At 61.9% G+C, this 12869-nt stretch overlaps 4 protein-coding genes across 4 annotated transcripts; 1 reads left to right on the forward strand and 3 right to left on the reverse strand.

The window, feature by feature from the left end:
- Positions 1-146: 146 nt before the first annotated feature.
- Positions 147-2661, reverse strand: CHLRE_16g679445v5 (uncharacterized protein). The gene is made up of 6 exons (XM_043071383.1): positions 2493-2661; positions 2078-2151; positions 1724-1916; positions 1283-1373; positions 1021-1099; positions 147-825 (listed from the first exon to the last, which is right to left on the reverse strand). Exons 1-6 carry the CDS (start codon positions 2548-2550, stop codon positions 613-615), a joined length of 708 nt encoding a protein of 235 aa, XP_042916235.1. The 5' UTR covers positions 2551-2661; the 3' UTR covers positions 147-612.
- A 753-nt stretch (positions 2662-3414) lies between these two features.
- On the reverse strand, positions 3415-6041 carry CHLRE_16g679557v5 (uncharacterized protein). Its single transcript, XM_043071387.1, has 8 exons — positions 5906-6041; positions 5518-5568; positions 5309-5367; positions 5052-5144; positions 4780-4894; positions 4555-4645; positions 4258-4336; positions 3415-4012 (listed from the first exon to the last, which is right to left on the reverse strand). The coding sequence occupies exons 1-8, from the start codon at positions 5967-5969 to the stop codon at positions 3914-3916; spliced, it is 651 nt and encodes a 216-aa protein (XP_042916236.1). The 5' UTR covers positions 5970-6041; the 3' UTR covers positions 3415-3913.
- A 390-nt stretch (positions 6042-6431) lies between these two features.
- Positions 6432-8171, forward strand: CHLRE_16g679669v5 (uncharacterized protein). The gene has a single exon (XM_001698890.2). The coding sequence runs from the start codon at positions 6612-6614 to the stop codon at positions 7569-7571; it is 960 nt and encodes a 319-aa protein (XP_001698942.1). The 5' UTR covers positions 6432-6611; the 3' UTR covers positions 7572-8171.
- A 65-nt stretch (positions 8172-8236) lies between these two features.
- Positions 8237-12831, reverse strand: CHLRE_16g679781v5 (uncharacterized protein). The gene is made up of 14 exons (XM_001698834.2): positions 12580-12831; positions 12248-12396; positions 11964-12037; positions 11721-11762; positions 11499-11539; positions 11257-11363; positions 11029-11064; positions 10850-10898; positions 10579-10633; positions 10206-10389; positions 10011-10070; positions 9765-9883; positions 9046-9266; positions 8237-8799 (listed from the first exon to the last, which is right to left on the reverse strand). Exons 1-14 carry the CDS (start codon positions 12686-12688, stop codon positions 8636-8638), a joined length of 1410 nt encoding a protein of 469 aa, XP_001698886.2. The 5' UTR covers positions 12689-12831; the 3' UTR covers positions 8237-8635.
- Between the last annotated feature and the right edge of the window lie 38 nt (positions 12832-12869).

Consider the following 12869-nt stretch of genomic DNA (forward strand, 5'->3'; position numbering starts at 1 on the left):
TGGTTTGGGTGGCTGCGCATGCTTGCACGGGGCGGCGGGGGCTGGGACGGGGGCTACATACCCGCCTGCCACTTCGTTGTTGCCACACCAGCGACGCCCAGTGCGCGCTGCTTCCCAGGTGCCGACCGTGGGTGCTGACTGACAGGGGCGGCGGGGCTTTACAACTGCAACTTGCTTTTTGCTGGGCATGCCACCACGCCTAACCACTCCGCGCCGCAGCTTGCTTGTGCGCCATGTGTACGTGACGCTGCAGACGTGTGCTCATAACCACCTCCTTTCCCATAAAACCCCACGCATCCCACGACGGTAATGTACGGCGTGTCAAGCCATCGCGACCATCAGTTTGCTTGCATTCAGATGCAGGGCGGGGGATCGCTCTCGCCACCTTCGTGGTCGCCAGCAACACCGCCCACCAGACACGCACCCCACGACTAACCCGACTCTAGCCACATGCACCATGCATGACGTGAACAATCATTTTCAACTCACTGGGCGGCATGCAGTCTGCGCATCCGCCATACGCATGCCTTAGTCCATGCCAGCAGCAACAACTTTCTTCGGTCCCCTTGCCTTTCGTCACAACATCAGTCCAGTGACACAGGTGCTAGTGTCTTACACACCGCCGGTGGTGGCGTTTGTGGTGTTGTAGGCGCCGCCGGTGTAGTTGCCGCCGCCGCCAACGGTGGTCTCATTCGCTGTGCCGCCGGGCACGGGTGCCAGGATGATGGGGGACGGGGCGGCAGTCACAGGCGACGGGGAAGCAGCAGCGGCCGGGGCGGTGGTGGAGGGCGGCAGCAGAACCTTGTTAATCACGTGCACGATCGCCTGCACGGTACGTGAGTGAGGAGAGTGCAAGGAGTTTCATGCACGGGTAGGGTTCCAAGCGAGCAGCAGTACTGCCGTATGCGTCTTGCAAGCAGGGATTGGCATGCAGGGATGGGCACTAGCCACGAAACCTGGTATCGGCGGAAGGGAAGGGAAGCGTGACGGCCCGTATAGGCCGGTGCGCCGCTCGCTCACCGCATTGAAGGGGATGTCGGCCTTAATGACCTCAGCGCTGCTGTTGGGGTTGCCGGCCACAGCCACACGCACGGCGTTCCTGTGCGCGTGTGCACCACAACCACGCGTGCATGCGATCCAGCAGGAGACGCACATGCAACGCATCGCATGAGCACGTGCGTGCTACTTTTACGCATGAATGCGGACGACTCAGCAGCGCGTGTGTTGAGGAACCCATCCGCTTGTTCCCCCCCTTCTACATGAGCGTCGACCCCTGACCCACCCGTTGCGGGTGACCTCCAGGGTGGGGCCCAGTAGCGAGCTGGCGTTCACGGTCTGGCCCGCAGGCAGGTCGGTGCTGCGCAGAGCCACACCTGCGTGTGTGTGTGTGTGTGTGCGGGTGTGTGTGAGGTGTGTGTGTGTGTGTGTGTGTGTGTGTGTGTGTGTGTGTGTGCGTGTGTGGGCGTGACCATGAACGTGTGTCGATAGGAGTAAGATGTATTCGAAAGGTAGGGGTAAGGGTACGTTGTAGGCCAGACGCCAGCCGGACCACACGCGCGCGCGTTCCCCCTCCACCATCCAAGCAAGCCCGCGCGTACCCCTAGCCTGCCTTCCCACACATTGAATTTGGCTACGGAAACTTAATTACACAAACACAACACGCGCACACAAACACGACACGCGCACGCGCAGACAAACACAACACGCGCACCCGCACACGCACCCGGGATGATGTGCAGCAGCGTGACGTTGGTGGCGAAGGGGCTTGCGAAGACCTGCTCGCGGCTGGTGAAGTTGAGGCTGGAGGCCAGGGAGATGAAGGCGGCGTCGTCGGGCGCGAAGATGGTGGCCACGGTGGAGGCGTTCAGCTTGCCCGACACACCCGTGGCATTCAGGGCCTGGATCGCGATGTCCACCTGCTGGTTGAGCGCGTGCGTGTGTGTGCGGAGATGCGGCGGGTTGTGTGCGTGTGTGTATGTGTGTTTGTGCGTGTGTATGTGTGTTGTGGGCACTGTGCGTGGTACAGGGGTAATGAGCAAAGGGCAAATCGATAGCGTAGCGCAGTTCAGTTGCTTACCGCCGGGCCGCTGCCGGTAGAAGCGGCGGTGTTTGCGGGATTCCGCTTCTGCGCTGCTTCCTGCGCATTGACAACTGCGGATGCATGCGCGGGCGGGGCGGGATGAGGAGGGGTGGAAATTGAGGAAGAGCCCAGAGCCTGCACGTACGCGCGGTGCGTGGTCAGGGTACGCACGTGGTCACGGCTATAAGCTAGGGGCTTGGCGGCAACGGAACAAGCACGGCAAGCACGGCAAGCACGGCGCGCGTCAAGCGGAGCGAAGCAAGTAGAGCGACGCAAGCAACGCGTGTTCCTCGGTGGCTTGCAGGCTGTGCTGGCTGCTGGCTGGCAAACGCACGCGCACTCGAAGGTAGATAGAACGCCCGCTGGGCCTCCACCCACATCCATCCAGCGCCCCAACGTCGTCGCATCTTACCGCTGACAGCAGCGAAGAGCGCCACTAGCAGCAGCGCGGCACGACGGAGGGTGGCCATATTGTCAAGGGGCGGCTGCGCTTGCTTGCTGCTAATGCGTGCTTGCTTCTGCCACAGTAAGAATACTCGCTTATACTGCGGCTGCTACTTGCAGGGCTTTTCGACTTGTCGATACGCTTAGCTACAAATGTAGCGGCATCGTTTCCAGCTTTTAAGGGGGAGCAACGCAACTGGCCCATGGGTCCCGGTCCGACGCCGGTGTGTGGCGTCCTCGGCTGTGGCGGCCGGTGGGCCGCCGGCCGCCATCCATCCATCCATCCGTTTCTTTGCCACCGCAACAGCTGCCCTGCAGCTCCCGCCATTTTGCCCCTGGCAACCCCTGGATTCCCCAAATGCCCAATACCACCACCATGGGTCCTACTACGTGCGCGCATAGCAGGTGCTTAAGCTCCGCCCGCTCACGCCTCGAAACAGCTTCGATGCAGGGCCTCCCGAGCTCACGCGTGGCCCCAGGGCTGGGGCGTTTGTGTTTATCATCAGGCGACATCCCTGTTCTGTAGGCTAGCCATGACGGTGAAGCCTTACGTGGCCGATTGGTCAGGTTTGGGCAGGTGCAGCTTTGGGCGGGTGCAGCTTTGGGCGGGTGCAGGTGCAGGTTTGGGCGGGTGCAGGTGCAGGTTTGGGCGGGTGCAGGTTTGGGCAGGTGCCATATGACATTGCCGGGGGAATCCGGGAGTTTCCGCGCGCGGGGTTTTCCCACTTGCCGCCGGTTTCTGGCGCGCACGCACGTGCAGTGTGCAACGCACTCCAGGCTGCACGGCGGCGCTGCACACCCGACGCCCGGCTTGCATGTTGGGCTCGCTCGCACCATGCTTGTACTCCCCGCGATGCATACTGTAATGAGCACTCACGTACCCAGGGCAACGCGCATGTGGATTACAGACAAGTGCCCGCGTGCCTGCACGAATACGCACGGGCGCTAGCCACCAGATAGTAGCTAGCCATGCAGTTGCGCAAGCACACAAGCAGCCAGCAGTCCAGCGCCCGACGCCCCCTCAACAACAACACTGCTGCGACAGTAGTGCCACTCGCATCGATCCACTCTGAACCAAAACAGTACTCTCTGGCGGCGCTGGCTGAAGTGACCTCTAGACAGATCTGTCGTTGCTAACAGTAATAACACGCCTTCGACTCTGAGGACGCACCTACCAAGTCGCAGCACCAGCGCCAGCACTGGCAGCTAGTTAGCATGAAAGGGCACGCACTGCAGCACGTAAGCAACCCTTCCTGCCTGCCGCCTTTAGTCCGCAACCTTCCATCATGCATTCATTCGTATGGTGCCGAGTGCGATCCCTGCCACTATTACCTTTTGACATTGGCAAACCTTCGATACTCAATCAGCAGCCCTCATACGCAGGGGTGCTCATACGCCCGCGGCAGTGGCGTTGGCAATGGGCACAGCCCAGCCCACAGTCTCGTTCAGCGGCGGCAGCAGGACCTTGTTGATCACATGCACAATGCTCTGTAGATTGCAGCAGGGGGCATGGAGAGGGCCGTGGGGAAAGCGTGTTAGGTCAGGGCCGTGGCGCACTCACACCTTGTTTCCGTGCCGAGGCTGGATGTGAACTGACATGGCATGCGGGGTGGGGTGGGGGCGGGGCAGGGCGGCATGCGTGCACGGCATACCGCACAAGTTGCTGCCACTCGCGCGCATACAACTCTACTCCATCTGCACTGGCCGAGCCAGGCGCCCGCTCCGTATCTCACCCCGTTGAAGGGCACATCAGGGGTGATGACGTCGGCAACGATGTTGCTGCCCGGAATTGTGGCGGTGATCGTGCCGTTCCTGCGCGCGCGCACACATAGATACACGCACACGTACGTGGCAACGTTGGCGGCATTCTATGGCGGGCGCAAGGCCAGAGGGCAGGTCCGCGCAGCGGGGGAAACGATCCAGCCCGTTGGCATAGCTTGTCTTTTCGCGGGCATTTGTTCTTCAGTTGCTTGCCATGTCAGATGTCACTCTGTCTAGCACGCAGAAGCGCAGCAGCGGGCATTACTCACGGCAGCGCTGTCACAGTGATATTGTATCCCAGCAGGGAGGTGGCGGTGATGCTGCCAGCGGCCGTGATGTTGGCGGCGGTCAGGGCCACTCCTGCAGCAGCGGGGGGCGCGCGGGGGGTCCGTGTTCTCACACACTGTCCTGCCAGCAGCTCCGCACACATGCATGCGTGCACGCACGCACATGCACGCACATGCACGCCGGCCCACATGCAGTCCCGCTCGCACCCGGGATGACGTGCAGGGCGGTGATGTTGGCGGCCGTTGCGTTCAGCGTGGCGTTGAACAAGTCCACTGGCGAGGCCAGGCCCAGAGAAGCAGCAAGTTCCGCAAAGGCCGCGTCCTGGGCACGTTAACACGGCACTGCATTGAAGAATGCGGCAAGCGTGTTCCATGGCTCACAGGTACAGACGCACCGGCAGCAGTGTGCAATGGTGGGCGAGGGCCGTAGGTGACATGGGGTGCCTGTTCACCCCGCCGGGTGCCCGGGACGCACATACCGTGGGGGCGAAGATGGTGGAGATGGCGGCGGTCTTGTTGGCGGCGACCTTCTGAGCAGCGCCCGTGACATTGTAGGCGTCAATAGCAACAGTCTGCGTTACTCAATTGTGACAGGGGTAGGGCAGTGACAGAGGAAACAAGCACAGGGCTGAGTGCAGACGGGCAATCAACAGAGTGGGGATGCGGCATCCGCCGGGCACAAGCAACGAACAGGCAACTCTAAAAGGTGAATCACTTGAGACATCCGCCACCTTACCGCGTTAGGAGCAGGAACCTCGGACGTGAGGTTGGCAGCAGGCACGTCAGCAACGGGGCCTGCTGGGGAAGGCAGGGGTGGCGGAGACGGCGAGGGCAGGGGCCTCAGCAGCACAGGTTCGGGGCTGCTTGCGGAGGCGACGCGAGGGAGCTGCAGCGGTGCTGGCTTGCCCCCGGCCCCGCCCCCGCCCCCGCCCTGCAGCGCCTCACCCTGCAGGAGCGCGCGACGCCCGGCAGCTGCGGTTGTCCCAACGGAGCACCCTGCTGTGTATGCGTGTTTGTGGGGACGGGAGTGGGCGGGGTGGGGGGGTAAGAGACCGTGTGCAACAGCACAGAGGCTGCACCAGGTGCAGGAATCTCAGCAGCTTTGTGTCTCCAGCTACTGTGTTTGACACAGCGCAGGCTCACAAGGCTGACATGCACACGCACGCAAAGCGTCCAGCGCCACGCCCGCAAACAAAACTACGGCAACCCACGCGTTAAGTGACCCAGCAAGTTCTGCGACTGGACCGCCAGCTTCCGCCCCAGCCAGTGGAGCAGCTATTATCTTAACGCGCCCGCCCTTTGCAGGGCTTTCATGGCTGGCTGGCCTCCCTACCTAGCAGCAGCGCCAGCAGCACTGCAGCCGCCGCCGACGCGGAGGCACGGTGTGTATGGCCCATTTTTGTGTTGGGCTGGAGACGCTTGCGAGGAGGCTTGGGCTATTAGAACGGCTTGTTACAGCTGAGGGGATATTAATGAATATGGAATGGTGCAGCACAACAAAGGCGCAAGAGCGCCGGTACTCCAAGCAGGTGGGGAAAAAAGCTGGCACGAACCGCAGCTTCGCCCCACGTACGCCGCCCCACGAAGGTGTTCATCGGAGGCCTGTCATTCCCTTCCCCGCGGCGCTTTCCCCCGGCTCCCAAAACTTCTTGCGCAAGTCGCCGGCCCAAGAGCGCCTATCCGGTGTCGGCATGGCCCTGCGAAGGGGAGTGCCGAGGAGTCACAGGCGTTTTTCTCCGCAGTGACCCGTGGTGCCAAGTGCGCTGCGCCCACCCTGGGCCAAGTGAGTTACAGCAGCGCCCCCGTGGGTTACAGCATTGCAAACATACGCCAGGACACTCACATATAATATTGCGCTTGAAAGCCGTGCGCGGGCGATCATAGAAGCCCTTGATCCGAGGAAGTCCTTATGCAAGGGTCAACTGGGCAAGTTGGCACGAACCCGGCGGCAGACCCGATGAACCCGATTGAACGCAGTCTGACAGTTCCCCTGTCTACTTTCGTATGTGTAATAGTTACTACTTTAAACCACTACGCAAATGATGCTGAAGGGCCAGACCCCCGCTTCTCGCTGTGCTGTGCAATCGCGCAAGCAGAGCGGTCAGACCCTTGTTAGCAGTGTTCGATGCAGCACATCGGCGTCATCTTGCTTCATTGCTCCTTTCGGCGGCTCGCGTCTATCCAGCTCGGTGACCCAAAATGTGCAACTTGCATCTCGCGCTCGCCAGGTCCGCTCGGCGCTAGTAGTGAACGCTAGCACTACTGCTCCTACCAAGCTTGATAACGGGTCTGTGTCCGTGGTGCTGCTTGCGGGAGGCGTCGGCAAGCGGATGGGCGCGGCCATTCCCAAGCAGTATCTGGAGCTTCGCGGGCAGCCGATCGCCACATACTCGCTGGAGACGTTCGCCCATATGCCGGAGGTCGGCGAGATTGTCATCGTGTGCGACCCGTCGTGGCGGGATGTGTTTGAGAAGCGCTTCCCCGGCCTGCCCGACCACCTGAAGTTCAAGTGGGCGCTGCCGGGGGCGGAGCGCCAGGACTCGGTCTTCAACGGACTGCAGCAGGTGGACGCCGGCGCAGCTATCGTAGCGGTGCATGACTCGGCGCGTCCGCTGGTGACGGCGGCGGATGCGCTGCGCTGCATGCTCGACGGCGCGTCCATTGGCGCGGCGGTTCTGGGCGTGCAGGTCAAGCCCACTATTAAGGAGGTGGACAAGAGCGGCATGGTGATCCAGACGCTGCAGCGCTCCAAGCTGTGGGAGGTGCAGACGCCGCAGTGCATCCGCCCGGCGCTGCTGAAGGAGGGCTTTGACCTGGTCAAACGCAACAACCTGGAGGTCACGGATGACGTGTCCATCATCGAGGCCATGGGCAAGCCTGTGAAGATCACGCCCGGCGCCTACACCAACATCAAGGTCACCACGCCCGACGACATGGCGGTGGCTGAGAAGTTCCTGGACGAGCACAAGGCGGCCGCAAAGCAGCCCGTGGCGGCGTAAGGCGGCTGTGGTATGAGGCGCTGTCCAAGCTGCTGGCGCGGTGGCGGCGTGAGGCGCTGTAGCACCAGCTGGAGCAGCGGCGGCGTGAGTTGTCGTGCAGCAGCGCCTGCAGAGGCAGCGCCCACGATGGCAGGAGCGGGGTAGGTTTGGGCGGAGGAGGTAGATGGTGACACATTTTTGGCAGTGGGGAGGACTTGTGGGCAAAGATGGGCAGCGCAAGGCTGCGTGTGCGTGCGTCCAGTGCTGGGAGGCATGTGCCGTGCCACCACTGGGCAATAAATGCATTTTTTGCACGTGTTGGGTTTGCAAGAGTGTTAGGAGAGTACAAGGAGAGTATATCAAGCAAGTGAGTACGAGATCAAGACGTCTGAACCCAAGGACGGATGGATACCGGCCGTCTGTGGTCGGCTTGAGTGATTCTTGAGAAATTGAGAAGATCAATTGTGAGTCTGATCAGGCAAGACTGGCCATTGGGGTGCTGCGGAAGTGCATTGCGGAAGAAAGGTTAGGAGGCAACCAGAACCTGAACCCTGGCCTTGAATGACGTTACTGTTTCGGACACTTGGAGCAGTGCGGAGCAGAGTGTAACTAGAAAGTGGCTGGAAGCATCAATGTCTTGAACTGAGGAGCATGGGCTGGGATCGAGGCAGCCCGAGCCAGGGATATGTGAGGTCACGAGATGCACATGAACAGCCGTGAAGGGCTTAGCCACAAATGTTCCAGGGGATACGTCGAGTCCGCAGGGGCTATAGTGCTATACTTGCACTTGGAGCCAGGGACTGCAGCATCAAGGATGCCTACCAAGTCATGGGTCTTGGCCCACATCCGTAGCAAACAAACGAGACCGCCCAGCCGTTTGCCCAAAGCCTTCACCAGCGTGTGACCGCAGCGTTACCAATGTTCCACGTACACCTGACGTGCCGCCTTGAAGCCACTGCCTACCCTCTCTCCGCCCCTCCGTTGCCCCTCTCCCTCAGCAACGCGCCACGCCACCAACCCCACTGCAATAGCCGCCATCGCCTCCCGCCACCAGGGACACCCCTGCCCGCCACGTCGCTGTGACGCTACCGGCGTGCATACGCCCGCAGCAGCGCCGCCGTCTTGTCCAGCAGCCGCTTGCGCTCCACGCGGTACGCCACAGCCGCCGCCTGGCGCGGGTCGGCCTCGGCCAGCGCCCGGCCCTCCGCACCGCCCAGCAGCGCCTCGTCGGCCTCCAGGGTGGTGGTGCCTGCATGCACGAGTCAAGGCGAGAGAGGGGGCGAGCGGACGGGCATGTCGGCATGGGCGCGCGCGTCTGCTCCATGTGTCACTGTGTCGCTGTGTGAATGGCGGCGGAGGCGTGCATGCTGTTTGGAGCCTGGTAGCCTGGACATGCCCGCCTGGGCTGGGGCGCGTACGATGTCACCCCTGCACCAAGCACCAAACCGCCCATGTACACACATTGCAATTGCTTCAACCGCCGCTCCCGGCCCACCCTCAGCAATCTGCGCCTCCACTTGCTGCAGCAGCGCTTGCGCCGTGCGCACGCTCCCAGCCGTCGCTGCCTTTACACCATTGCTACCGCCGCCGTCCACCAGCGGCAGCGACTTGAGCGCGGCGGTGAGGTAGGGGTCGGTGCCGCGCAGGGCGGACATGAACAGCGCATCCCCCAGCAGCTCCTGCAGCACCTCCAGGTCCAGGGGCGCAGACTGCATCCTGCGGTGCGTGATCATGTATGCGTTTGGGTAGGCAGGAGGAGGGGGAGAGGATGAGTGCCAGTTTGGTGTGGGGGAGCATGGCAGCATGGCAGTGCGGTGGGAAGGCGCAGGTGGAGTGGGATGTACGGTATACATGCGGAGGGGCGGAGCGGTCAGGCGCAGGCACAAGGGTCGCGGCGTTACACGCGAGTTAGCCTGCGCATGCCGCAAGCCCGCCATCTCCAAGCACCTGCTACGATATCACCGACTCAACCTTACACCGCGCCATACTAGGCTTGATCCGGCTAACGCCCGCGACGACTCCTTTTGACAGTTGGGACCTATTTCGTTGGGCTCGGGGACATGCCCTCCTCCGGCCCCAGCGGCCGGTGTTGGCGCTGGCTTTATCGCTGCTGCCGGCGCAGTCACAATCACAATCCCCCGGCACCCTGCACTTTAGTAGCTTGCGGCATATTTGTTCATGGTTTGTTTTGGGCATGTTTGTTTTGGGTCTCACTCTGGTGTCAGCTCCAGTTTGACGCGGTCCGCGGCGTTGCCGCCCACCGGCACGAACCCGTACTGCGCCATGAAGCGCTGGTTGGTGTAGCCCTCAGGGCCGGCATAGCTGATGGTCACCTGGGGAGGGAGAGGGGGCCCAGGTGTGAACGCGGAAGGACAAAAAGGGCAGAAAGCGGCACAATGATGCCAATGCATTCGATGTCTTGAGGTATGAGCCAATGTCCGGTCTCTGGGCCGCACGCACCTCTTCTCCGGCCACGATGTCTCTCAACGCGTAGAGCTCAAAGTACTCCCCCGCTCCCGCCTGTCATGGAGAGAGCACAGCAAACAATTATGTACACCTGCCACAGCGTGAAGCTGGAGCCTCCAGAACGTCCACGGCTCTCGTTTTGCGCGCCAAACTCCTTTCGCACCCAAATCACGTCCTTGCCCTGCTTACCTCGCCCGAACCGGCGCCGGCCGGAGAGGCCCGGAAATCCGCGTTCGCGACCTGGTTGGAGGGAGGCGCCGGAGTGGCCGCACCACCAGAAGCACCAGAGGGCCCTGGCGGCACCGCCTGCGGTGCGTCGGCGTGGTTAGCTAGATCCAGGAAGGGCACGAAGGCGAAGGCGTCGGGTCCCGCCCTGGCAAGGGGGCAGACGGACAGGTTGGGGGTTCCAGTGATGAGTGACGATCTGGTGCGAAGCGGCGGACAGACAAGGCGTAGGCTTTCTGAGTTTTGGGCTGCAGGCTCGCGTTTGGATTGAGGCTCATGCAATTCAAGGCAAGGCCCGGGTTGATACGCCCTGGAAATGACCAACATAACAACCCACCTGAAGGCTCGGCTGCGCACACATGCGAAAGCCCACTGGAACCAGCTCGGCACGTCTGCGCGCATCCAGTATCCACCACAGATTGACGATGCGAGGCAAGCCATGACGTTGGGAGACAACAGAATGGATCCAGCTGACCTGGCCGAGTGTGGCCGCTGCACAACTCATCATCACCATACCCCCCCGCGATTGTTTCCACTGCCGTCACCTCGCACATCCCAACATGCCCTCCCCTCCCCTGTTATCAGCCACCAGTTCGGTATGCCCTCACCCGGCGCCAGCGGCTCCATGAGCTCCGGGAACAGCCCCATCAGCCGGTCCTGTGGTGATAGGGACACAGCGAAGCAAATCCTGTGCCATTAGGATTGCCACGGATCCCTCGATGACTCCTTGCTAGCAGTATGCATTTTCGCCGACAGCATCCCCAGCGCCCCGTGTTCTGTGCCTCACCTGCTGCGCCTCCGCTGCCGTGGCAATGTCCCGATGCTGCAGTCAGGCGGAGCCAGTCGGTCAAAGGCGTAGAATCCTTCAGACTGCTCTCGAATACCCATCACCTGAGGCAGTTACCCCACGTTCCCCCGACCCCTTGTGACTCTCGCAATCCCGTAGCCGTGCACATCGTCCGCGATGCCCCCGTAGACGCCCCACCACAAACACCCCCCGCCCCGCCCTAGGCACCTGCAGCTGCGCCAGCCGCTGCGGTTCCCAGCACATGGGCAGCGTCAGGCGCTCGGGCGCCGGCAGCAGCACGTCACAGTAGCGCGCCCAGAACTCCCCGCCGTCGCCTGATGGCCAGCAGGGGCAATCGGCAGCAGGTTAAGTCGGGTGGACAGGCGGCAATAGGGCTAGGCTGGCTGGCGTTGCCGGCAAACGCGCCTTTTCCTCCGACTCCACGTCCCCGCACACCCCAGGTCTCTCACCCGCTAGGCCGTCAACGAGTGCCAGAGCTTGAAGGATGTCCCTGTGTGTACCGGTATAGTGCAGGCGTCATTAAGGCAGGTGCTGGCGTTTGAGCTCGGGCAGCGCCGTACGGCCCTACAGCCTCTGTTGGCCCTGCAGCCCACATTGAGTGTGAGCTCGCTGTGCCAATGATTTGCCCACCACTCCGTCTACGCCACGGCTCACCGCATGCAAGCACTCACCAGGGCAACGGGTCAATGCTCGATGACGCACCGCCGCGGAGCCTGTGAGTGGACAGGAGGTTTCGTGGGCGGGACAGGCCCACACAGGGCAGTTGGTGGCTCATCCGCCGAACGCAGCTTATGTCCATCTACGTATACGAAGCCATTGGCACTAAGAGACAATCTCCGGCTGCCGCCTGCCACCTGGCATGGCGTAGGCAAGGCATTCCGTCCAGCCGCACACCCCCTTCACCGCCTGTGTACCTGGGCCAGCGGGCAGGCGGCATGGAAAGGCCCCGGTCATAGTCCAACACGATGGCAGCGGAGCGCGGCACACGCTGCGATTGATGAAGATGCCATTGCACGTATACTGATTGAGAGATAGGACACGAGAGCCGCATGCTCATATAGCATCGGGATACGCCGGGCAAGCCGCCAACGGGTGCACGGACCTGTCTGCTAGCGGGCCGACAGGCGGTTATGTGGTCAATGTCGAGGCCGGCCCCAGCCTACACACTGTGACGCAAAGGATCTTACGGCCATCTCACCATGAGTACCTCATTCTTGGCGTGAGGCCGGGTGGCAGCTAACCCCAGCCCCGCTGACACGCCATCCGTTTGCCGCAAGTCAAGCGACGTTTCTACCCGCGCCGCTTCCGCAAGGCTCCTGTACGTGTCGCGCGCTGCTTGTAGCTCCTCTGTATCAGGTCACACGAAGAGCACGGGTGTATGATATGGCAGGTGCCGAGGTCGTGGCCGGGCGTGTTCGTGCTCAACCGCGCCAGGGATATCATGGAGGAGCGGCGGGCCGCTCACCAGTTTGCCCAGCCTACCGCTCATGCCCCAGCGAATACCGCGCCTCCCTTCCAACACGTATGCACCTGCTAGTGAATGGGGTGTTTGCGCCGCGGCGCGGCACACCGGCCGGCGTCGCGCACGCGCATGCTGCAGAGCTGGCCGATTCTCTCGGCAAGACACCGTTTTGAGCATGGTGCTGCAGGGACAAATGGCATTAAGAATGTATGTTAAATAAGTTGAAGGCTCAATACCCAGAGCCCTCGGTGCAAGAGGTGCGGGATGGTGCGGGATGCACTGCTTTCAAGTCGATTTTGTGGGTCTGCGACTGGTTTCGTAGTGGTGATACGAATAATAGTATTGTATGTCCTTACAC

This window comes from Chlamydomonas reinhardtii, chromosome 16, assembly GCF_000002595.2.
Source record: "Chlamydomonas reinhardtii strain CC-503 cw92 mt+ chromosome 16, whole genome shotgun sequence".
Classification (NCBI taxonomy): Eukaryota; Viridiplantae; Chlorophyta; class Chlorophyceae; order Chlamydomonadales; family Chlamydomonadaceae; genus Chlamydomonas; species Chlamydomonas reinhardtii.